General features: G+C 40.5%; 1 protein-coding gene and 1 long non-coding RNA gene across 7 annotated transcripts in view; one reads left to right on the top strand and one right to left on the bottom strand.

Annotated features, from left to right (window-relative positions):
* NFE2L2 (NFE2 like bZIP transcription factor 2) overlaps window positions 1-22120 on the top strand; it is a 215105-nt gene extending 192985 nt beyond the window's left edge. For 5 of the 6 annotated variants that reach the window (XM_058300597.2, XM_058300596.2, XM_004476825.5 and 2 more), the window contains 4 exons: window positions 17563-17829; window positions 18465-18554; window positions 19800-19991; window positions 20422-22120. In XM_058300597.2, the coding sequence (XP_058156580.1) occupies window positions 17563-17829; window positions 18465-18554; window positions 19800-19991; window positions 20422-21645 (1773 nt within the window). In that variant the 3' untranslated portion in view covers window positions 21646-22120. Of the gene's footprint in view, window positions 1-5007; window positions 5145-6034; window positions 6187-17562; window positions 17830-18464; window positions 18555-19799; window positions 19992-20421 lie in introns of those variants that run through there. The other variant, XM_058300598.2, reaches the window with a different exon arrangement.
* LOC139439313 (uncharacterized) lies at window positions 6649-9480 on the bottom strand. Its single transcript, XR_011649255.1, has 2 exons — window positions 9349-9480; window positions 6649-6827 (listed from the first exon to the last, which is right to left on the bottom strand). It is a non-coding gene; the product is annotated as an uncharacterized lncRNA (long non-coding RNA).
* Window positions 22121-22946: the final 826 nt, after the last annotated feature.

A 22946-nucleotide genomic window follows, 5' to 3' on the forward strand; every position in this document is an offset into this window, starting at 1 on the left:
TTCCCAGAACATTTTAAGGTTATATATTCCTTTTAGTTAATGAGCTCACATATGTGACCACGGACCAGTTCACTAATAATGTAATCCTAGGAGTTCCTCCCAAGAGGGGGTGCAAATGGGAGCTCCAGTAGGGAGTTCCTACATTGGATAAGGCATTCCCCTCGAATGCCTGCTCAAGGTTGGTTATATATGGATGAGTTTGGTGATGCTGAAGGACTGAGGCCTTTGGGCTTTGAACTTGGTAGGGGATTTCAGAAGGCTTTAGCCTGATAAATAAAACCTTATCTCCCTAGAGAGATATGGGTAGAAGTGACTTCCCTATGTAGAAACTCATTCATGGCTCTCCCTTCTTCCCTTGCCACACTCTAGGAAAACTGAGACGCAGAGAGCTCACACTTTTGCCCTGGGTTTCAGGTTTCCGAAGTTCACTTGCTAATTTTATAAAGCTTCGACGATGGTCTTGTGTGTGCTGGAGTAGATAATAAAGGAGATGGAGGAAACAATTAGTCTTTCATTTTGGTTCATGTAACCAGCCCACTTCCTATGTTGTGAAGAGAACGAGCCCTTTGGTGCCACAAGACTTCTGAAAACAGACAGAACTGGCAATTTTGTAGGGATGAAAAAGGAAAAGGAACTTTTTTACTGAAAACCTGCTAGGACTATAATAGGCCCTTGCCATCTTCTTTTGTTTGATCTTAAGAAAACCTACGGAGAGGGCCTGTTATCTCCACTTTACAGATGAGAGAACCCAATCAGAGAGGTTAAATAACTAGTCAGAGCTATACAGTTCACAGGTGTGGCAGAGAAGAACTTCTGAATGTCCGTAATCCCTGCTCTTTCCCTTCCCCTGTCTTCTTCCTTCCCTCCATTCTGTCTTTCTTTGCCTAATGACTCTCTGCATGTTGCTAGCTGCTGAAGAATAAGGACTCATCTCCTAAAAAAAAAAACAACAAAAAAAGACGACAAAAAAATTAATAGGTTTGTACTTCAGGGAGTTCACTCTGTTTATCAAAGAGGGCACTGTTGGCACAGGGACTGGACTTCTCTTTGGAGTGGAGGACTGTTCCTTACTAGTGGATAGTTTGCATGCTGTCCCTGTCAGGATGACAATCCCAAAGCCTCCCCCACTCCAACCCCCACCCTGGTATAATTCTCAGTGCTCTTTGGGGGTGGTCCCAGCCCGTGGAACCTCTGTGATGCCTTGACTTCTGGGGGCAATTTGAAGCCAGGATATTACTGCTCTCCTTGTTCCTTGTAGGGAGGTCTGCCATCTCCCCAGATGGCAGCCTGTTCCCACCTTTCATGCTGAAATGAAAGGGCAGAACAGGGGAGAAATCATGGGAAGTGATGAAAGCGCTGGAAACCAGAGGAACAAGGTACTTTTCATTTCCTCAGGTTGAATGTCTAGTCCAGTTCCTTTAACACAGAGGGCGAGGTTATTTGATATGGAAATCGGTACTGCTGGTAGCTACAAAGCATTAGTCATAAAAAGATAAATACTGTCATTATTTGGGAAACGGACTTTGGCCCAGTGGTTAGGGCGTCCGTCTACCATGTGGGAGGTCCGCGGTTCAAACCCCGGGCCTCCTTGACCCGTGTGGAGCTGGCCATGCGCAGTGCTGATGCGCGCAAGGAGTGCCGTGCCACGCAGGGTGTCCCCCGCGTGGGGGAGACCCACGCGCAAGGAGTGCGCCCGTGAGGAAAGCCGCCCAGCGTGAAAAGAAAGTGCAGCCTGCCCAGGAATGGCGCTGCCCACACTTCCCGTGCCGCTGACGACAACAGAAGCGGACAAAGAAACAAGACGCAGCAAAATAGACACCGAGAACAAACAACCAGGGGAGGGGGGGAAATTAAATAAATAAAAATAAAAAAAAAAAAAAAAAAAAAGATAAATACTGTCATTATTTAATTTTCAAGGGGATGAAGCTAAAAGCCATGTTCCATATCTCTCTGGGTCTTTATTGCCTTTTCTACTGGTTATTTGTTAAAGAAGTCTGAGGATCAAGGTTAAGAGAGTAAGGGAAGCTATAGAAGAGCTGAAGCAGTTGCAATAGTATGGTAATAGCTTGATGCTTTAGGGAAAAAGAATAGAAAATGGGAAGGTGAGGTTGACCACTTTCTTATCTTTTTTAACCATCAGCTTGAAGGATGTAACTAGTATCCTCTAAGAAAATCTACTTAAGCAACATCTATATTGATTATTTATTGACACCACAAAATTCTTTAATGGATATTTGAAGATACTATCACATTTGCTCTTTCAAAAAAGCAGTTTTGGGGAAGCGGATGTGGCTCGAGCAGTTGGGCTTCTGTCTACCATACAGGAGGTCTGGGGTTCAATGCCCAGGACCTCCTGGTGAAGGCAAGCTGGCCCGTGTGGTAAGCTGGCCCACGAGGAATGCCGGCCTACATAGAGTACTGCTTTGCGCAGGAGTGCTGGCCCACATGGAGAGCTGGCACAGCAAGGTGACACAACAAAAAGAGAGACAGAAGAGAGAGTAAAAGATACAGCAGATCAGGGAGCTGAGGTGGCACAGGAGATTGATCATCTCCCTCCCACTCCAGAAGGTCCCAGGATCGGTTCCCAGAGCTACCTAATGAGAATACAAGCAGACACACTGCAAATGGACACAGAGAGCAGACAATGGAGGGAGAGGAGAGAAATAAATAAATAAACTTATTTTTAAAAAGGCAGTTTTGTTGTTAACTTTAAGGTGTATGTTTGTAGTTCTTAAGATATAATGCTTTATTTTTAGTAGTATACCCAAAGATTAATTTTGCAGTATTATTACTGTGAATGAGGTTAAATTGATTTTCTGTGACTCATAGTTGGGTAATAAGTGACGTAAAACATGATATCTTTTGCTTTTTAAGTAATTAGTACTCTTTGACCCCACATATCTTAGCTATAAAATGAAAATATTAAATTCTAAATTGGAATACTATATACTTATTCATTCAACATATATTTATTAGGCATCTACATACCCCAAGGATCTTGTGGGGCATGAAGCTGTTTTAATCATCCAAGAAATGCAGCACATTTGTTTTTCAAATTGCCTTCCCCTAATTAATCAATTCTCTCACTCTTTGTGTACTTGGATTATAGGTCATGGTTCATCATACCATAATGAACACAAATTAGTTTACATTTCTGTCTTCTCTGCTTCAGGTATGGTTTCCTCTAGGATAGGGACTGTATTTTATTCTTTTTTTGTAACCGTGGCTAGTACATGTCTGGTGCTTAATCAGAGCCCTGTAAATGTAAGAGTGAACCACTTACTGCCCTCAGGGAGCTTGGTATTCAATACAAGCTAGTGTGTGTTATAGAACAGTGCCATGAGAGTTCAGGGGAGAAGATGCCGCTTCTGACTACAGCACTCAGGGAACGTATCCTGGAGGAGGTGGAGTTTCAACAAAAAATTTTTTAAGCTGGTGGGGTTTCATTTGACAAAAATGAGGGATGGTGAAGGCATGAGCTGGACTGTTGGAGAATATTGGGTCATTACAGCCAAAAAGATTCATTAGGGGCTAGACTATAGAAGGCCTTCAGTACCTGTGTAAGTCTTTCAAGTTTATACATGATATCTGGAAACCACAGAAGGATTTGGAAAGGGCAAGGCATGTTAGGTATGGAGGTTATGGCAGGTGAAATGGATGAGGGACAGATTAGAGGCAGGACATAGATGACCAGGGGCTCTACTGTGGTAGGCTTGAGATATTCTTACAGTGGCTTAGGCACTTTGGCATCAGCACACATATTGAGGATCTGTAATTTTAAACTGTACCCCTGCTAGCCATTTAAAAAGAATATCTTAAAAGTCTCCTTTTTAGAGAAGGGGAGTGGATTTTCTGCTTCTGCTGGCCCCACCATGACACCACTTGTGCTCAAGCTTGCCTGCACTACTGTTCCAGTGTTCTAACATAAACTCATCCACCAGTGTATTCATTCCATCGATGAAAGGAGGGGAAAAATCAGCCAGAAGTTGCTGTCTCGCTTTAAGGAGGGATTCTTTTCTTCTGCAGGGTGGCACAGGAGTGGCTGTCTTTTTGCCCTTCGCTAAAATAGATTTACTGTCTTCAGTCCTTAATTGTAACTGTCTGTCTGATCCTTGGCTTCCAGTCAGAATGATAAGCAGTATTCCCCCAAGAAAAGAGAAAACAAAAACGATACTCTTTGCTTTCTCTCCTTGGGATTCCTATATTGATTTTAAGAGAATGAAATATATACCCAAGAAAATTTACAAGTTAACAATACTTCCATACTTCATCCTTAGGCTGCCTAAGCTTATCTTACCTACCAAGAAATGAGTTCTAATTTCCTTTTTAAGAGATCCAAATTGTTGCATGGCAATTGTGGGCATTATGCCTTGGCAGCATGTGGGTATTGTGCATTTTCAAATACATACTTCCAAATCAGTTGAGATAAAATTTCCAAACTCTTAATTTAGGAGATTTCTTTCAGATCTCAGCATTAGTTCATATCATTAATTAGAAGAGATAGTTTCTCCCTGTGTTATCCACCTAAGGCTACTTATTTCTACCCATTCAGATGAGCTCTGTAATAATCACAGTGACTGTGTGGGGTCTGGACCATAACATTGCTGAATAAGAGTACGATGATCCACTTAGTCATTGAGCCCTCTCAGTAATTCAGAACCCAGTTAGCTCTTTCGAGTCATATACGTAGTGTTTTGCAAATAATTGTTAACAGTCCAAGTAAAATAGTTTGGAAGGGCTAATATTCCCAGTGTATTACATGTGTCCTCAGGGAGTAGTTTTGCAAAATGGAATTGTTTAGTTCAATAGAATTCCCCCTAAGGTGTGGAGAGGACGCACTTTGTCTTTAAGCTCAGAGAGCTCAGTTTGTCTTTTGGTAGGCTCATGAGAGCTGTCCTGCCCAATAATATAGCTGTAGCCCCTTGTGTCTCTTGAGCACTTGAAATGTGGCTAATGCATCTGAGGGACTGAATTTTTTGTTTCAAGTAATTTTGATTTAAATTTCAGTGATTGAGCGCCTGCTTCCCACATTTGATGCCCAGGGTTCTATCCACGGCCCCGGTACCTCAAAGAAAACAAAACAAAACAAAAAACAACAACAGAAAAACGAAGCAGTTTCTGTTAAATACAACTGTTGTTGTTCGGTAGGATAACATTTCATATTGATCGTGTTGAATAAGATGTCCTGTGTGTCAAGTATATATGTTTGTATGTCATTTTTAACATCTCATTAATTTTCAAATGTTATTGTATATTAAAATAATCATTTTTATATATCAGCTTAAATAAATATATTAACACTAAATTCTATTATTTTAAAAATGATTCTACTAAAATATTTTAAATTACTTGTGACTCACATTGTATTTCTGTTGGACAGTGCTGTTTTAGAGTATCTGTTACAGAGAGCTGAAATTGGTCTATGTTTTTAAAATTCAAAATTAGTTTTCAGACTTACATTTTGGACTTCATAGAACCAGAGGCATTTAGAGGAATGGACCCTAGAGGTCACCTGACCCAACCCCAACAGTTTGCATATAAAGAATTGAGGCTAAAAGTTACTGTAAAACGATATGACTTGATCCCAGATGGGGACTGGAACCCGGTGTTTTATTCTGTCACTTTGGGTTCTGGGTTTATTTGGCATTGGAAACTTAGTGGGCATCAGAGGCGCAAACAACTTCCAACAACTTCCAACACATCTAGACTGAAGAAAACATTTTTGTTTTTCAAAGAAAATTATTTTAAATGGTGAGGAGAATAATTTTTGTGCTGTGCCTGCCACTGTGATCAGTTAGGTGTTCAATATGTATGGGGGGGGGCAATGTAACGATACTTTCACAGGGAACAGTAATGAGGTAAAAATTATTCCCATGCTCTGAGTGAACGTTAACTTCAGAAAACTCCATACAGCTGGCTTTCATATTTTAATTTGCAGAGTTCTTTCTCAGAGCCAGAGATGTTTCAACTAGACCCGTAGCTTTTGTCCTTGAGGAAAATACTAAGAGCTTCATTTCATGTTTCTGTTATTTAGTTAGGTTGTCTGAGATCATTTGATGAAAGTATTAGCCCTGACTGATTTAAAAGAAGCAGCCACCAACAACTACAGTGAACATCCTTGGAGAAAACCAGAAACTATTTCTTGCTCCTGCAAATATGCTGCCAGCTCCTCATTTTAGACCCAAGGTTAGCATGACAGGAGCAAGGCTGGGCATCAAATAGTGGTCAAAGAAATGCTGCTTACTGACCACCTGACACTTCTGTAGATGAAGCTTATTCTCTTCTTTAGCCTCAGTTTTTTGTTGAAATGATTGTGGAATATGCAAGGTTTTGCGGAAACAATTTGTGCTTATGAGTGAGAACCATATGCCATTATGATGCCAGCTCTGACGGTCACATAGGAGTTTGAAGGGGTATGAGGAAATGAAATAGAGAAAAGGGCACCCTCACATACTGCTGGTAGGACTGTAAAAGTACAAACTTCTTCGTATGGCTCTGTAGCTATATTTATCAGAATTAAAGATGCATACCCTTTGATCCAGCAATTCTCCTTTTAAGTATTTATCCTTATACATTTATGAAATGAATTATGTGTAAAGATATTTATTATAGTATAGTTTGTAATAAGCAGAAGCCTGGAAACAAGAGTTCATCAGTGGGGGACTGTTTATTACATTATCAAATAACACATTATTATTATGGCACATTCTTATAATTAAATACTGTTCAGCTATTAAAAGTAATGGGGCATGGGGAGCAGACTGGGCTCAGGCAGATGAGCCCCTGCTTCCCACATGGGAGGTCCTGGGTTCAGTTCCCCATGCCTCCTAAAAAACAAACAAAAGCAAACAAATGTAAAAACCAACTCTGGGAGCCAGTGTGATTTCAGAAAAAAAAAAAGTAATGGGGCAGCTCTGTGTCCTGATATAGAACCATTTGCAAAATATTTTAAATGAGGGAAAACAAAGTATGGAACATTTTGATGATTATGCTACTTTCTCTCTGTGTTTGGTAGAGTTTCTTTATATAAAACAAAACAAGAGCAGACCAGTGTTTGCCTTGGGGGAGGGTAACTGGGAGTTATACCTTTTGCACCTTTTAAATTTTGTATCATATATATGTGTTATGTATTTTAAAAAAGACATTGCCATGCCCTAAAGAGATTTACAGTCTAATCAGACCATTATGAGAAAAGCCAAATAAGACATAAAAAGTATGGGGTAAATGTTGGCTTTATGGGAAGATTGATTGGTTTAAAGGCAAAACTCTCTTCTTGCACTTCAATTGACCCGGTTTGCCTTTAAATTGTCAGGGCCAGGCAGGTCTGAATATACTTAGTGCATATAGGGACTCCCGGTCCTTGTTTCCTGCTGCTACCCAGGGAGAAGGCACCAAGGCTAAAGCAGTTTCCTGGGCTTGTTCTGTTTTGGCGTGACTGCCAGGGAGCTTTCACTGTGGTGTGTTGGGAAGAGCCTCCCAGGCTCAGAAAATCAGGGTGAAAGTCCTTGCATTTGGGGCAGATTGCTATCTGTAAACCTAAATGTGCTCATCTGTAAATGAAGATAACAATACCCGGCCCACCTCCCTCATGCTACTCCAGGGAGACTTGAATGAGATACACCCTCCTGTAAACCACTAAGTGTTTTGCAAAGCCCACTGTAAGAGAAGCTATTAGATGCCTATGTGGCTGGCAGGCTCCAGCAAGAGATGCTAATCTAAAAAAATTTTAGTAAAACAAAAATGTATCTTTTTTCCTCTGCCAAATAATGAGGCTATAGTCATAAAATTAGAAAATTAGACAGTCAGTAGTTTTGGAGTCCTTTTGACCTCTGACCTTGGTCCTTTTATTCTCCAGACCTCAGTTTCCCTATTTGAAAAATGAAAGGGGCTATCTGGGTGATCCCTAGAGTCCTTTCCTGTTGTAGCCTTCCGTGACAGTGTGGTATTAGCAGTAATTCCCATCTTGGCTGAGATGAGTCATACTGCCCAAAAAGTCCAAATGCGAGGAGGAAGTCTGTCTCTTTGCGTATGAGAATTTCTTTGTGATGGAAAATCTGAGGGGGGAAATTTGGGGGAGGCGGAAAACATTGCCACCATCCAGAGGGAGACCAAGAATGCATAAAGTGAGTAGAGATATATTCATATATATCTTTTTATATGTTTATATATATATATATATTTTGTATTCTCTTTGCTTCCACAGCCTCCTGTGCTTTCAGATACTCACATGGACAAGACCTTTAGTAACCCAGTTTAGCCCTTGTTCATTCGGGGGGATGGTCATACAATCCATGACTGTTGTACTTTGTCAGAGGCCCTTTCCTCTGCAAGGTCTTTCTGTGCAGACTTAGTGATGCCTCCTCCATGCTGCCTGGCTCCCGCATGCTTCTTACCACGCTGTCTCATTACTAAGACAGACACTGGCTCTTACTTACCTCTGCATCCCAGCACCTAGGCGCCTGGCACCCAAGAGATGCTCCATAACAAATGTTTTCGATGAGTGGATGGACTAAAGATCCATTTAGGACAGTAGCTACACTAATCTTTTTCATCTTGGACTCAACCACCACCTTTACAACTACCACCATTCCCATAAAACAGAATTTTAGCCATTACTTAGCTATTTAGTAGTTCATGTTTCATAACCCAAAAAAAGCCCACACTGAAAAAAAAATTTCAACAGGCCCCCTCAGAGTGTATTTTAGCAGGATCTGCAGTTAAAAAAAACCCAAAAAACAAAAACTAAGCATTTTAGGCAGTCTATATAATAATATATGTATTTAAAATTCGTCAGCATCACCAATGTCCTCGTCTCCCTCCCACACCACCATAACCTTGGGTATACAAGTCCTTGACTGGCCCACCAAATAGCATATAGTACTAAGTCCCAAAGTTTGAGTGACTGTACAGATTTTTTTTTTTTTTAAGAATTTTAGGCAGTTAAATCTGTAAAGGACTTTAAGTATTGAACTAAATAAATTTTTGTTTTTACAAAAGCAGGCCCAAGGACCAGAGAGGATAAAGGATCACTTAGGAGTTGAGTAGCAGAAGAGGCAGTGCAGAGCCCGGGCGGGGAGGGGGGTGGGGGGGTGCTGTGCTGGGCCACCTTCCTTCCTTGTGGGGGATGCCTGTTTTGGAAGAGGGCTCACAAGGATGAGCAGCAGAGCAGGACTGTTTGACCTCAAGGTGTATATCTGAGTCACGTGAAGTTAGTCCACAGCCATTTAAGTGTGTTAGGTAAAGTAGGTTAGAGTTAAAATTCACTGCTCCTATAAATTGTTGGTGAAATGGTGTGTGTTCAGGTTGTGTGTGTTCCAGTAGGCTCATAGTAGTTGAAGACCTACTCACAGAGGCAAGAAAGTTCTTTTCAGTTGTAGAGGATAGCATCCAGCCTGTTCAAAAATGGAGAAGAGATTAGAAAAACGTATTCTAAAGCTTGTCAAACCAAACCATTCTTTTTTGGCAAAATAATCATAATTCTTGCATAAGTCCTTTGAGGATTAGCAGCAGCATCCTGCTCAAATATACAAACAACCCCCAAAAATGACTCTTTTGGAACCTAGGTGTGAAGCCATTCGTGGGAAAAAAAAAGTCAGAGCTGTCCAGCTTTTGTAGCAGGTGGGATCACCTGTTTTGGAAATTAGCTGTCCTTTCTGATTTTTTTTTAAAACCGAACTACATATATGCCACTTGGGAAAATAAATAATCCAAGGTACTGTTCTGTTCACTTTCCACTTTTGCCTTAGCTTTGCATCATGCTTTGCAGTTCATAGACAAGCATAATAAGTAAGAGTTCCAGTAAACTGGCTAGATCATATTTCTTAGCTTGAGTCACTGCTGAAAAACTTGTTTGTGAATAGGAAGCAGCCCATGAAAATGTCTGTAACGTGCCAGATTGAAAGGAAACTGGACCACCTTCTATTTGAAAGATAAAAGTGTAGAGAGATGGTTCCACAACACAGGGAATAAATAGCAAATTTGTGATCCAAGTTTTTAACTTGTTGAATAATTTGTCTTGTGTTTGAGAATGTTTATGCTATTAAAAACTGCTAGTTGCTGGAGATTCAAAAAATAAATCCTTAGTAAGATTTTTCTAGAAGGAAAAACTTGGATTTCTGGTAACCATTACTACCTGTTAGGAGTCTCTGTTGATATATATATAACTGGTTGCTAGGCTATTTTTTAAAATGGAGCTATAGTTACATAGAAATTAACCTGGCAACATTTAGACTTTGCCTAGATGGCTGTAAGGCCCTGTACATCTCCAAGTTCATCACCAACATTCAGTGCTTCTGTTTTTAATCACTTACTTCACACTTACTGTAGCAGTGTAATCAAGAGTTAGCTAATTGGTCCAGTAGAACCAAATGCTGGAGTATGGAAAAACTGCAAAGAGTGACCTGCCATCTGCCTTCTCTGGAATTCTCTTTGAGAACATAATTGGCATTGTGTTATATATCTTTTCGTGGTGTAGAAATGGGAGAAAAGCCATTGAGAAGTAAATAGATACATAAATATTTATGAAATGTAATAGTCACCAATGAGACATATTTTAAAAACACACCTGCTTGGTGTCATTTTACTTCATGTAGTAAGGATTGTGGGAGCAGATGTGGTTCAAGCAGTTGAGTGCCTGCTTCCTACATGGGAGGTTGCGTTCCAGGTGCCTCCTTAAAAAAACAAGCAAGCAAACAAAAAACTAACTCAGGGTTGCTAGTATGGCTCAGTGGTTGAGCACTGGCCTCCCACATACAAGGTCCTGGTTCAATCTCTGGCCCTGGTACCTCAGAGAAAGCAAAGAAAGAATAAGGATTGTGACTGCAGAGAAACAGAGTGTTAGGAATCAAGACTGTCCTTTGTTGTTGTTCTTCAGAATTCAAATAAGCCCTCATGGGTCTTATAGCCTCTCACAGTTCTCAATTTGACATATAATCATTTTGACAGTGGGATATGATTTATGTTCCATCCACTTTTGCTCAAAAATATTTGGAGAGCTTCTGTGGTGGGAAAAATAGTAAATCAGGTTTAACTTTTAGGCAAATAACAATCACCTGGGCATAATATAAAGAATAAAACATGTGAAAGAAAAACATTACCAAGTGTATTTGGATGAGTGAGAGCTCCCAGGGGATTAAACTTTAAAATAAGACTGTTTTCTTAATAGAAATACCTGACTTTTAAAAGGAAAAACACTTTCTTAAACCCTTTCACTACAAAATTTGGAAGCAAGGATCGGTTTTAATTTCTCTTTACAAGGCTAGTTAGTGATCTGTGCCATTTAAGCAGTTTCCTTTTTAAAAGGAAACCTCTCACCACCTTCCCATCATTCTCAGGGCAAAATTAGAGGCTGGAATGGTGAAGGGAAGGGGTTTCAGAAGTGCAGGCTTCATTTTATACTAAAACATTTCAATGTTCAATTGTGTTTAAGACAGGGATCATGTTATCTTTTTCTGACTTTTTGGGTCATCTGAATATAATAAATGCAGGTTTGCTCAAAGAAATAAAATTGGCTTGCAAAAAACATTAAGAATTTTTTTTTTTTTTTAAGATTTATTCCACCTGCCCCCGTCCAATTCCCCTTCTCCTGCTCTGCTGTTTTTGCTGTCTGTGTTGTCTTCTCTTTTCATTTTCTCTCCTCTGAGATTCACTGGGATTTGATCCTGGAGACCTCTGATGTAGAGAGGTTCCCTGTCAGCTTTGCCACCACTGTTCCTAGTTTCTGCTGTGCTTCACCTTGACCCTCCCCTACTCTCCCCTTCTCTCTCATTTTGATGGTCATCATCTTGCTGCGTGACTCACTTGTGTGGGGCACTGGCTCACCACATGGGCACTTGTGCGGGAAATGGCTTGCATCATGGGCATGCTTTCTCTTCTTCTTTTTCACCAGGAGGCCCCAGGGATTGAACCCAGGTCCTCCCATGTGGTAGGCTGAAGCTCTGTCAGTTGAGCCACATCCGCTTCCCTTCATTAAGGATGGTTGTGTTCAAGGCTTTTCTTATTTGTTTATCCTGGTGCAAAGATGTTCGTTTTATAGTGGTATAAGTGAATAGTCCAGCCTCAGACTTCCCATAAAATGTGTAACAGATTACCCAGATGGCAAAGGATAGTACATACATTTTAAACATGAATATTTTACATTTGGACCAGATGGTGATTTAATGCGAATTGTTGAACATTTATGGTTCTTATTAAATTGCGTTCTTTTGTCTAAGCCAAGCTAGCAACATAATTTGGAACACATTTGTGAATCACTAAGGGGCAGGCAGCCTTTGTTCCCAAGTGGAGTCACAGAGCCGGTGTTTGCCCTGCCCTTGGGAAGCCTTTTCACTAGTCTTAAGGAAATACCTGTTGGAATGCTGTACAGACCATCCCTCTGTTTTCCTCTCCCTTCCCAGAGCCTACTTTGACATTTTCCATTGCACACTTCTTCCTTAAGGGACTTGAGAGGGATGAGGCTGCTGCACCTCCCCCTGCCTTGTGCTCCTGTGCAGAAGAGCAGTTTTAGTTCTTTCTTAAGCACTTCCCTACTGTCCCCCGTGTCATGCTCTTGTTTGTTATGGGCTCCACCCAGACTATTATTTCTTCTTAGATGATGCACGAGCTTTGCAGAGAAACAGGTCATTTGTGGAATAAGTCATGTGTCTCAGTCACACTGCTCCCTCACAGGAAACGCTCCCTGCCTGTTAGGTTAGCACAGAACCCAGTTACAGCCTGTGGGGCTCCCCAATAGGGAGTCTTGGGTTGACAAACTTCTGCTATCATTTTCAACATAAAGATTTAACTATTTCATTGCATATCACATCTGAAATTTATGTGAAAATCTGAGTAATACCAAGTATCACATATTAAGAGCATGACAAGAAACCCATTGTTGCTGCATTCTAAATTTGGTGAGGATGACTGTTAGAAATACAAAGTAGTTGCTTAAAATTCAGTTTTTTTTTCTTTTAGAGACTTCTCGTAGCAAGAATAAACATTACAGGGTGCACATGTAGCTCAAGTGGTTGAGTGCCTGCTTCCTATATACAAGGTCCCAGGTTCGATCTCTGGTACCGCCTAAAAACAAAACAAACGAATGAAAAAACCAACTCATTGGGGAGCTCAGTGGTTGAGTGGTTGAGCACCTGCTTCCCATGTTCAAGGTCCTGGGTTCATTCCCGGGTACCTCTTAAAAAAAAAAAAAGCATTGCATAAATAGAAACTTTTAAAATAGAGGAAAACCTCAAACACTTAGAAACTTGTTTCAGTCCCATTGTGATCACTCCAGTGCTGTGTATCCTGCATTAATTAATAGATGTTGTCACTTGAAACACCTTTTGTTGGCTTTCCTGGTGGGGACAGTAAGCTACAGCTGTTAAAAGCAGAATTGTCTCCCAGTCTGCAGCATTGTGTCAAATCAGATAAGAAAACAAGAACTGGATGCTCAAGAGCTAATCCAAGATGATGCTTGTTGTATTTTTCCTTTTCTTGCTGAAGATCTTTCAAGATGTCCTTTTCCATTCATGTTATGGGCAATTAAACACAAAAACAAATTGAATTGGCTTGTTGGAGCTGTACATAGAAGGGGCGTCATAGCGGACTTGAGTAGCAATTGAATGGGTGTAAATATGTCTATAAAAGTATATGAGGGTACCCACTGCCATCACCACCACAGCACTAACAGTGGCAAGACCGCCACCACTACCACCGTTCGCTAAAATTATATCTAATTTGCTGCTTATAAATGCTTCTTATAAATAATTCAGAACCACTCTAAAATCCACATAATTTGTAAAATATAGCACACGTGACTAGTAAGTAATCAATTTCAAACTGGCTGTGAGGAGGAACCAGGCAGCTTCATTGTTTTAAGGAAGCTTTCCATGATTTTGGAAAAAGTTAACTAGCCCATTCTTTCTGCCCATCTGCTAGTCTCAGTGTTATCTCAGGCTCCTGCTACTCATAGGCCCCAAACTTGATTTCTATCTGTTGGCCTAGGAATTGGTCTCGCCTGTAACAAGTGGAAGGGCTCGTGGTTGTCAGCACGCGTAACACTTGCAGACTTCACATTTATAGATTCTTTCACACATGTCTCATTTGATCCATCGTATTTGTATGATAGGGATATGGTGGTGGTATAATTATACTAAATTTTTATAGATAAGCCATCTGAACTTCTCAGACACCAAATGAATTAATATCAATTCTTGGTATGACTGCCACCAATAATTTGAGTAAATTACATTAGAAAATGTCTTCCTGTCCACGAGGGCTGGATTCTAGGAAATGCTCTGGAATAGATTTGTGAGTTGTTCCAATGTAAATTGCTTCAGTGTTCTTTCAGTTCTTGTATGAAAGTCACAACTAAAAACAGGTTTTTACCCTGGGGTCTCTTAATAGACAAGAAGCCCCAGGCCCAGGACAAGTCTCCAGGAAGTAATGGGGGGATGTGTCCCTGAGTGCAGACACAAGTATTTGGGTTTCTAGTGTTGATCTGAAGAGCACAACACACTTCCACCTCAGTTCTTGAGACAGATGGCAATAGGTACTGCCTGTTTTATATAGAGAGAACCTAGAGCTCAATTTTGTGTGTCCATACATTCTTTTTATTTTTATTTTTGCTGACATTTAGATGTAAATACATTGAGCACTTCCTTAATACCTTGGTCAGATAGCTCCAGTTTGGAGAATAATCTAGCTAGGATACTCTGCTGTTTCTAAATTCACTCAGAAGAAATGGCTCAACTTAATCAGAATTTGAAAGTAGGTTTCTCTATACTTTGGACCTTTTTTCTTTCGCAGGGTTATTTTTGGTAATTACATCTATTAAAATAGAAACAAGTCACTTTTTAAATGGAAAGTATTCTCATGCTTTATATTAGTTGAGAAGCCCTGACAAGATAGCTTTGTATAACAGAAAGCCCTCATTCCTGCCCTCTGACCGGATGCTGTTTTGTTACTCATGACCAGGAAACTGATCTAGGTTGCATGTGTTTGATCCAGTCTTCCAAAACTGGCCACTCTTTCACACCACCAAGATAAGATGTCAAGACAAAGTATACTATCAAGATGGATTTTATATCCTTCCCTGTTTAAGAACACCTGGTCAATAATCAGATTTTGCATTCTTAGCACAGACTACTGGTTAAAAACCCAGAGTTTCCTAGTGAGGCCGCCTGGGTGTGGATCCCTCTTCAGCCACTTTTTTTTTTTTTAAGATTCATTTTTTCTTTACTCCCCCCCCCCAATTGTCTGCTCTCTGTGTTCATTCACTGTGTGTTCTTCTGTTTCCGCCTACATTCTTGTCAGTGGCACCGGGAATCTGTGTCTCTCTTTGTTGTGTCATCTTGCTGTATCAGCTCTCTGTGTGTGCAGCATCACTTCTGGGCAGGCTGCGCTTCTTTCACGTGGGGCAGCTCTCCTTGCGGGGCACACTCCTTGCACATGGGGCTCCCCTACGTGGGGGACACTCCTGCATGGCACGGTACTCGTTGAGCGCATCAGCACTGCATGTGACCAACTCATCACACGGTCAGGAGGCTCTGGCTTTGAACCCTGGACCTCCTATATGGGAGGCAGACGCTCTATCAGTTGAGCCAAATCCGTTTCCCTAGCCACTTTTCAAATCATATCCCTTCTTTCTAAATCTGTGTCCTTATAAAGTAAAATAGGTCATATTTTATCTTTATTTGGTTGAGGATTCGTTTGTATGTGTAAAATACCTAGAACAGTGCCTGGCATATAGAAGCCCTTAATAGATGTTAGCTTTAAAACATGTCTTAGCCAGTTTTGAAGAGCTACAGGTGCTGTTTTAACTGTACCTTACTGTGTGCTTTACACTATGTATTACACATTCAAAACTAGAGTAACGATGAACCTCATGAATAGGGTCTCAGCATTTAAGCTTCTAGCACCAAGTTTCAAGTGAGGGTAGAGGGGGCCTCTGCTATCTATAGCTGTCTGTGCTGCCTCCAGGCCGGGTGGCCTGCTTCTGCCTTGTTGGGTAAAAATAGCTTGACTGCTCACTGAAACAACCACCCTGTTATTTTTGTCCTTGCAAGGCTGAAAGTAGTAGTGTTCTAGACATACTGAGAAGTCCAGGGCTGCCAGCCATCAAAAGTTTGACATCATTGTGGCCAGAACTCCCATTCCCCCATGTTGAGTTTTCCAGTCTCAATTTCATTACCTTCAGTGTAGATGATTTGTTAAATGGAAGCTGTCTTAAATCTATTTAGACTTTTCCAAATACTACAATTAAAATCAGAAAAAGTGCTTTTGGCATTTTTTATTAGGAAAAACTAACCAAAATGACCTAGGCCTACTGTGGTCATAGTTAAAAATTCTCTTCCCACATCTTTTAGTAAACCAAAATAACCATTCCCTCATTCTATGCTTCACTTAATATTTTGAATCCTTCTCCGGGATCATGTTCATTAAAAAACAAAAACGAGGGTCATTCATGATTTCTCAGAACAAACCTGGTTGGCACAGCGTTTGGGCTAGAGTCCCTTCCCTAGTTATTTGGTGGGCAACCACTTCCTTCATCCATGTGTCACAAGATTATCGCTAGTTAGGACTTCTCTTTACCAATTTGTTCATGTCTCAGGAGCTAAAACTCATATTTCAAGAGGACATTGTTTTAATAGATAAGTGACAGAGATGAATAGCAAAAAATGATGGCAAGAAAATAATCCAGTGTAAGAGAAAAAGAATGGTGATGTTTCAGAACTGCTAGATTGGCAATTTAGAGGTTTCCCTCCTGTAAACTGGATATTTGCTGAGCAAATTTAGAAAAACTATCCCATGTATTAAGTATTTCTCCTAAACCCCTTTTTTTTGTAATAAACTAGCGGCTTGGAATGCTCACTATAGTATTTATATTCCATTTAAGTGTGGGATTTCTTTTAATTAATGTGCAACATTTGTTACTTTACCCCTTAGTGCTCTGTCATCCAGTCATTGATAATCCCAGTTCTAAGTGATGAGAATGGGTGGCTCTGTGTGAAGTTTTTTTTTTGTTTTTTTTAAAGATTTATTTATTTAATCCCCCCCACCCCACCGCACGTTGTCTGTTCTCTATTTGCTGCGTCTTGTTTCTTTGTCCGCTTCTGTTGTCGTCAGCGGCACGGGAAGTGTGGGCAAGTATGGGTGGCGCCATTCCTGGGCAGGCTGCACTTTCTTTCATGCTGGGCAGCTCTCCTCATGGGCGCACTCCTTGCGCGTGGGGCTCCCCTACGCGGGGGACATCCCTGCGTGGCGCGGCACTCCTTGCGTGCATCAGCCCTGCACATGGGCCAGCTCCACATGGGTCAAGGAGGCCCGGGGTTTGAACCGCAGACCTCCCATGTGGTAGACGGACGCACTAACCACTGGGCCAAGTCCGTTTCCCGTGTGTGAAGTTTTGTCGTGGTTTTTCTTCAGTGTTCTAGAACATTGGCTCTGTGTTCCCATTCAGTTATTTATAACCCTTCTCCCCGCAATCAACAATAGTGTAAGGCCAATTAACTATGTATAAGGCATCTGCCATTTAAAAATCATTTTAACCATGGTCTCGCTTACTTTTGTGTGTCTTCCTAAACACAGGACATGGATTTGATTGATATACTTTGGAGGCAAGATATAGATCTTGGGGTAAGTCGTGAAGTATTTGACTTCAGTCAGCGACGGAAGGAATATGAACTGGAAAAACAGAAAAAGCTTGAAAAGGAAAAACAAGAGCAACTCCAAAAGGAGCAAGAGAAAGCTTTTTTTGCTCAGCTGCAATTAGATGAAGAGACAGGTGAATTCCTTCCAATTCAGCCAGCCCAACACATCCAGTCCGAAACCAGTGGATCTGTCAGCTATTCCCAGGTACTCAGTTCTTGTATGGCCAGGGTTTAAGGAAAGAACATTGATCTAGAAGTTAAAATATCTGGACTTGAGTTCCGCTTTGCCTTTGTCTTTATGACCTTGTCAAGTCACCTTCCTCCGACTCCTTCTCAGTTCAGTACCTGGCCTTTTTACCTCAGAGTTATTGTGAGAATTAGGAGGACATAAATTACATCAAGTGTTTCATAAGCCACAAGATCATGTAAAGTTCGAGCAGCAGCAACAGCTGTAGTGGCATTAGTAGAACCAGTTAGTATTACTTATAGCACTTACTGTGTCAGTAGCACATGAAAGCACTTATTAAATTTAAAGGTGCTTAGAACAGTGCCTAACAAGTAATTAACTGATTTAATCAATATGACAACTATATGAATTTGGTATTGTTATCCCAATTTAATCTACATATGAGCAGCTGAAACAAAATGATTAAATAACTTTGCCTACCTCACTCAAGAAATTGGGGGAGCCTAGTCTGGCTTGAGTCTGTACTTTTTACTACCCCAAACTGATTTCCAAAATAAGAGAAATATTTGAGTAACTAGATTGTCGGCATTTTATGAGCATCCATCATGAGCCTACATTTAACACTTTCTTTTATGTCTTTCCCTTTTATCCAGGTTCCCCACATTCCCAAACCAGATGCTTTATATTTTGATGACTGCATGCAGCTTTTGGCAGAGACATTCCCATTTGTAGATGGCAATGAGGTATACAACATTTGGCTAACAACAAAATGCCACAACTAAATTAGTTATGTCCTATATATGTCCCTTTAATGCAAGGGTTCTTAACCTTTTTTATTCCGTGGACCCCTCTGCTAGCCAGGTGAAATGAATATACTATATTTATAGCATACATTCATAAGTGATGGAAAAACTAAATGTCAGTTAGAAATCAGAGAAAATAGAAGTTAATTTTTTTAAATTCAAGCTCATGGGCCCCAAAATCTTTCCTTGGACCCTGGTAAGGAACCCCTGCTTTGGGAAGCAGATGTGGCTCAACTGATAAGAGTGCCCGCCTACCATATGGGAGGGTCCAAGGGCCTCCTGAAGAGCTGCTGTGAGGAAGGAGAGCTGCCTTGCATGGGGGAAAAACCCCACAAAACCCGCTTTAATGTGTCTCCATTTGAAAGAAATAATGAGAAAAAACGTAGTTTTAGGAGGAAGTTTTGTCAAGGAATCCTTAGCCTAAAGATACAGAGGCAGTGGCCACTGGAGGGAGGGAGAAGAAGAGCTGTAACATAGGGACATTTTCGGGACTTGGAATGTCCTGAATGACATTGCAACGACAGGTAATAACTTACAAAAACGTGTGGGAGTGTCTGTAAACTACAATGTAAACTATAGTCCACGCTCCACGCTTAGTGGCAGTCCTCCAAAATATGTTCAGTTGTAACAAATGTACTGCACTAATGATGTTAATGTGGGAAAACGTGGCAGGGGTAGGGAGCTGGACACATGGTAATCCCCTATACTTATTTAAAAAAAAAAAAAAAAGACCCACACACAATACAAATCCCAAAATGTTTACTGCTGCATAACCAGAAAAAGATTAATATACAGAAACAAATTTGTTACAGTACCTAAAAATAATTTTGGTGAGTAAAGAGCAAGCTGCATAATAAACCAGTATTGATTCAATCAATTTTAATCTGTTAGATGCATCATACTAGATATTATATAGATACAAGTTAAAGCCTAAAGATTGCTCTTGCCTATTTTAAAGTTTGCCTTCAAATGTACAGGATAAGATAATTAAGCAAGTTAAAGTACATTTCGAGTCAGCTGAATAGGAAAAAAGAATGGTTCCATTATATAGAAATAAAGAAAAAGTCCTAAGTGGTTAATAAAGAGAGAAATATAGACGCTCAAAGTGTTGTGATGAAGCCTTAGAGCTCCCTCATCCACTGCTGGTAGATTCATGTAGATAAATGCCTTTTTTGTCAATTTTAGGTTTCTTCAGCATCGTTTCATACACTTGTTCCTGATATTTCCAGCCACATTGAGAGCCCGGTCTTCACTGCTCCTAGTCAGACTCAGACACCTGAAACTCCTGTCCTTCAGCTAGCCATTGCTGATTTAGACAATATGTCACAAGACATTGAGCAAGTCTGGGAAGAACTATTATCCATTCCAGAATTACAGGTAACTTAAGATCTAATATAATATCAAAGACTACTTTATATTCAAAGGCTTTAAATTAGTCATTCCAATTATCTTTTATTTGTATGCCACCTACTTATAGAAAGGATTGGAGGGTACTTTTAAATTAGTCATGAGAGCTGCCCGTGCTTATTTAACATGCACTTTTGTTAGTTTAATGGGCTGGGTACCTTTAGGATAGATCAAGTTTTAAACCTGAAATCTGATCTAGACACTGAAAACAATACATATGCTTAGAGAGAAGTATCTGTTGGCAATGGGAATTACCTCTGAATTATAGAGAACATCTTGGAGACAGTGGAGTTAGGGGGAGGAGAGAGTTTACTTAAGGTTATCCTCAAATACAAATTAACAGCTGTTACAGAGTTTAAATTATTTGATTTATATAGCATGATCTTTCTTTTCCATGCAGTGTCTTAATATTCAAAATGACAAGCTGGTTGAGACCAGCATGGTTCCAAGGCCAGAAGCCAAACTGACAGAAATTGACAATTATTTTTACTCAACAATCCCTTCGTTGGAAAAAGAAGTAGGTAACTGCAGTCCACATTTTCTTGATGTTTTTGAGGATTCCTTTGGCAGCATGCTCTCTACAGACAGCCCCAACCAGCTGACAGTGAACTCATTAGATTCAGATGCCACAATAAACACAGATTTTGGTGATGAATTTTATTCTGCTTTTATAGCAGAGCCCAGTAGCAGCAAAAGCATGCCCTCCTCTGTGACTTTAAACCAGTCACTCTCTAAACTTCTAACTGGGTCCATTGATATTTCTGATCTATCACTTTGTAAAGCTTTCAACCAAAACCTCCCTGAAAGCACAGCAGAATTCAATGACTCTGACTCTGGCATCTCACTCAACACCAGTCCCAGCGTGGCATCACCAGAACACTCAGTGGCATCATCCATCTATGGAGACACACCACTCGGCCTCAGTGATTCTGAAATGGAAGAGATAGATAGTGCCCCCGGAAGTGTCAAACAAAATGGTCCTAAAACACAGCCAGTACAGTCTTCTGGGGACACAGTCCAACCTCTATCACCATCTCAGAGACCCAGTGCTCTAGTGCATGATGTCCAGTGTGAAAACGCACCAAAGAATGAACCGCCTCCAAATTCTGGTCATCGAAAAACCCCATTCGCAAAAGACAGGCATTCAAGCCGCTTAGAGGCTCATCTGACAAGAGATGAGCTAAGGGCAAAAGCTCTCCATATCCCTTTCCCTGTAGAAAAAATCATTAACCTTCCTGTTGATGACTTCAACGAAATGATGTCCAAGGAGCAATTCAATGAAGCTCAACTTGCATTAATTCGAGATATACGCAGGAGGGGTAAGAATAAGGTGGCTGCTCAGAATTGCAGAAAAAGAAAACTGGAAAATATAGTAGAACTGGAGCAAGATTTGGATCATTTAAAAGATGAAAAAGAAAAACTGCTCAAAGAAAAAGTAGAAAATGACAAAAGGTTCCATGTACTGAAAAAACAACTCAGCACCTTGTATCTCGAGGTCTTTAGCATGCTACGTGATGAAGATGGAAAACCTTATTCTCCTAGTGAATACTCCCTGCAACAAACAAGAGACGGCAATGTATTCCTTGTTCCCAAAAGTAAGAAGCCAGATGTTAAGAAAAACTAGATTTGGGAGGATATTACCTTTTCTGGGCTAGTGTTTTTTTTTTGTACTGTTATACTGAAAGCTCCTACTGTGATGTGAAATGCAGAAATATCATACTTTGTAATTCTATGCAAAATTATAGCCAAAATTAATATAGAATACTTTAAAAAGCATTAAAATAAAAGTTGTCAGTATGCTGAATCAGTAGTTTCACTTTTAACTGCAAACTTAATATCCTAGGAACACCATTTGGTCTAGTTTCTGTATAAGTGTAAATACTATAAAAACTTATTTATCTGTTCTTATTTGTTACAGCCATAGATTTATATGATGATACACCTGGCTAAAAGCAAACTGTTGCAAAACTAACCACTATATACTTTTTTATAAATACTGTATGAATAAAAAATGGCATTTTTTTATATTAAATTGTTTAGCTCTGGCAAAACATAATTTGGTTTAAAAAGCTGGTACTAATAAAATAATAATGACATTCCTTCAGTTTGATTTTATTCACACAGAATTTTTAAGACAGTAAACCTATACATTTAACGTATTTGTTGTTTTGCATTTTCAGATGTTTTCTTTGAAAATACAGAAATAGATTAAACTTTTGGTGCCAGAGATAGAATACATATCAAGGTATTTTATCATTTCAATAGCAGAGCCATCTAGACCAAGGAAAATGTTATACTTCCAAAAATGTATGCCTGGGGAACAGATGTGGCTCAAGCAGTTGAACTCCCCACTTCCCACACAGGAGGTCCAAGTGCCTCCTGAAAACAAAAACACAAACGAAAACACCAAAGCAGGGGAGCTAATGTGGGCCAGTGGTTGAACACCAGCTTTCCACATACAAGGTCCATTCAAGGTTCGATCCCTGGCCCTGGTACCTCAAAAGAAAAAAAAAAAAGTATGCCTGTTTGCTAGCCAATGCTCAGTGTGGACAAATGAGAAGTCCCTGCCTTCCTAGAACTTCCATTCTAACGGGTAGGCAAAGAATATATTTTAGTATGTTAGAAGGGAAAGGAGGGAAGTGGATTTGGCTCAATGATAGAGCATCCACCTACCACATGGGAGATCCAGGGTTCAAACCCAGGGCCTCCTGATCCATGTGATGAGCTGGCCCAAGCACAGCGCTGATGCATACAAGGAGCGTCCTGCCCCGCAGGGGTGTTCCCCGCATAAGGGATCCCACGCCAAGCAGTGTGCCCCTAAGGAGAGCTGCCCAGCACGAAAAATGTGCAGCCTGCCCAGGAGTGGGGCCACACTCATGGAGAGATGACCCAGCAAGATGACGACAAAGTGAGATTCCCGGTGCC

Source organism: Dasypus novemcinctus, chromosome 7, assembly GCF_030445035.2.
Source record: "Dasypus novemcinctus isolate mDasNov1 chromosome 7, mDasNov1.1.hap2, whole genome shotgun sequence".
Lineage (NCBI taxonomy): Eukaryota > Metazoa > Chordata > Mammalia > Cingulata > Dasypodidae > Dasypus > Dasypus novemcinctus.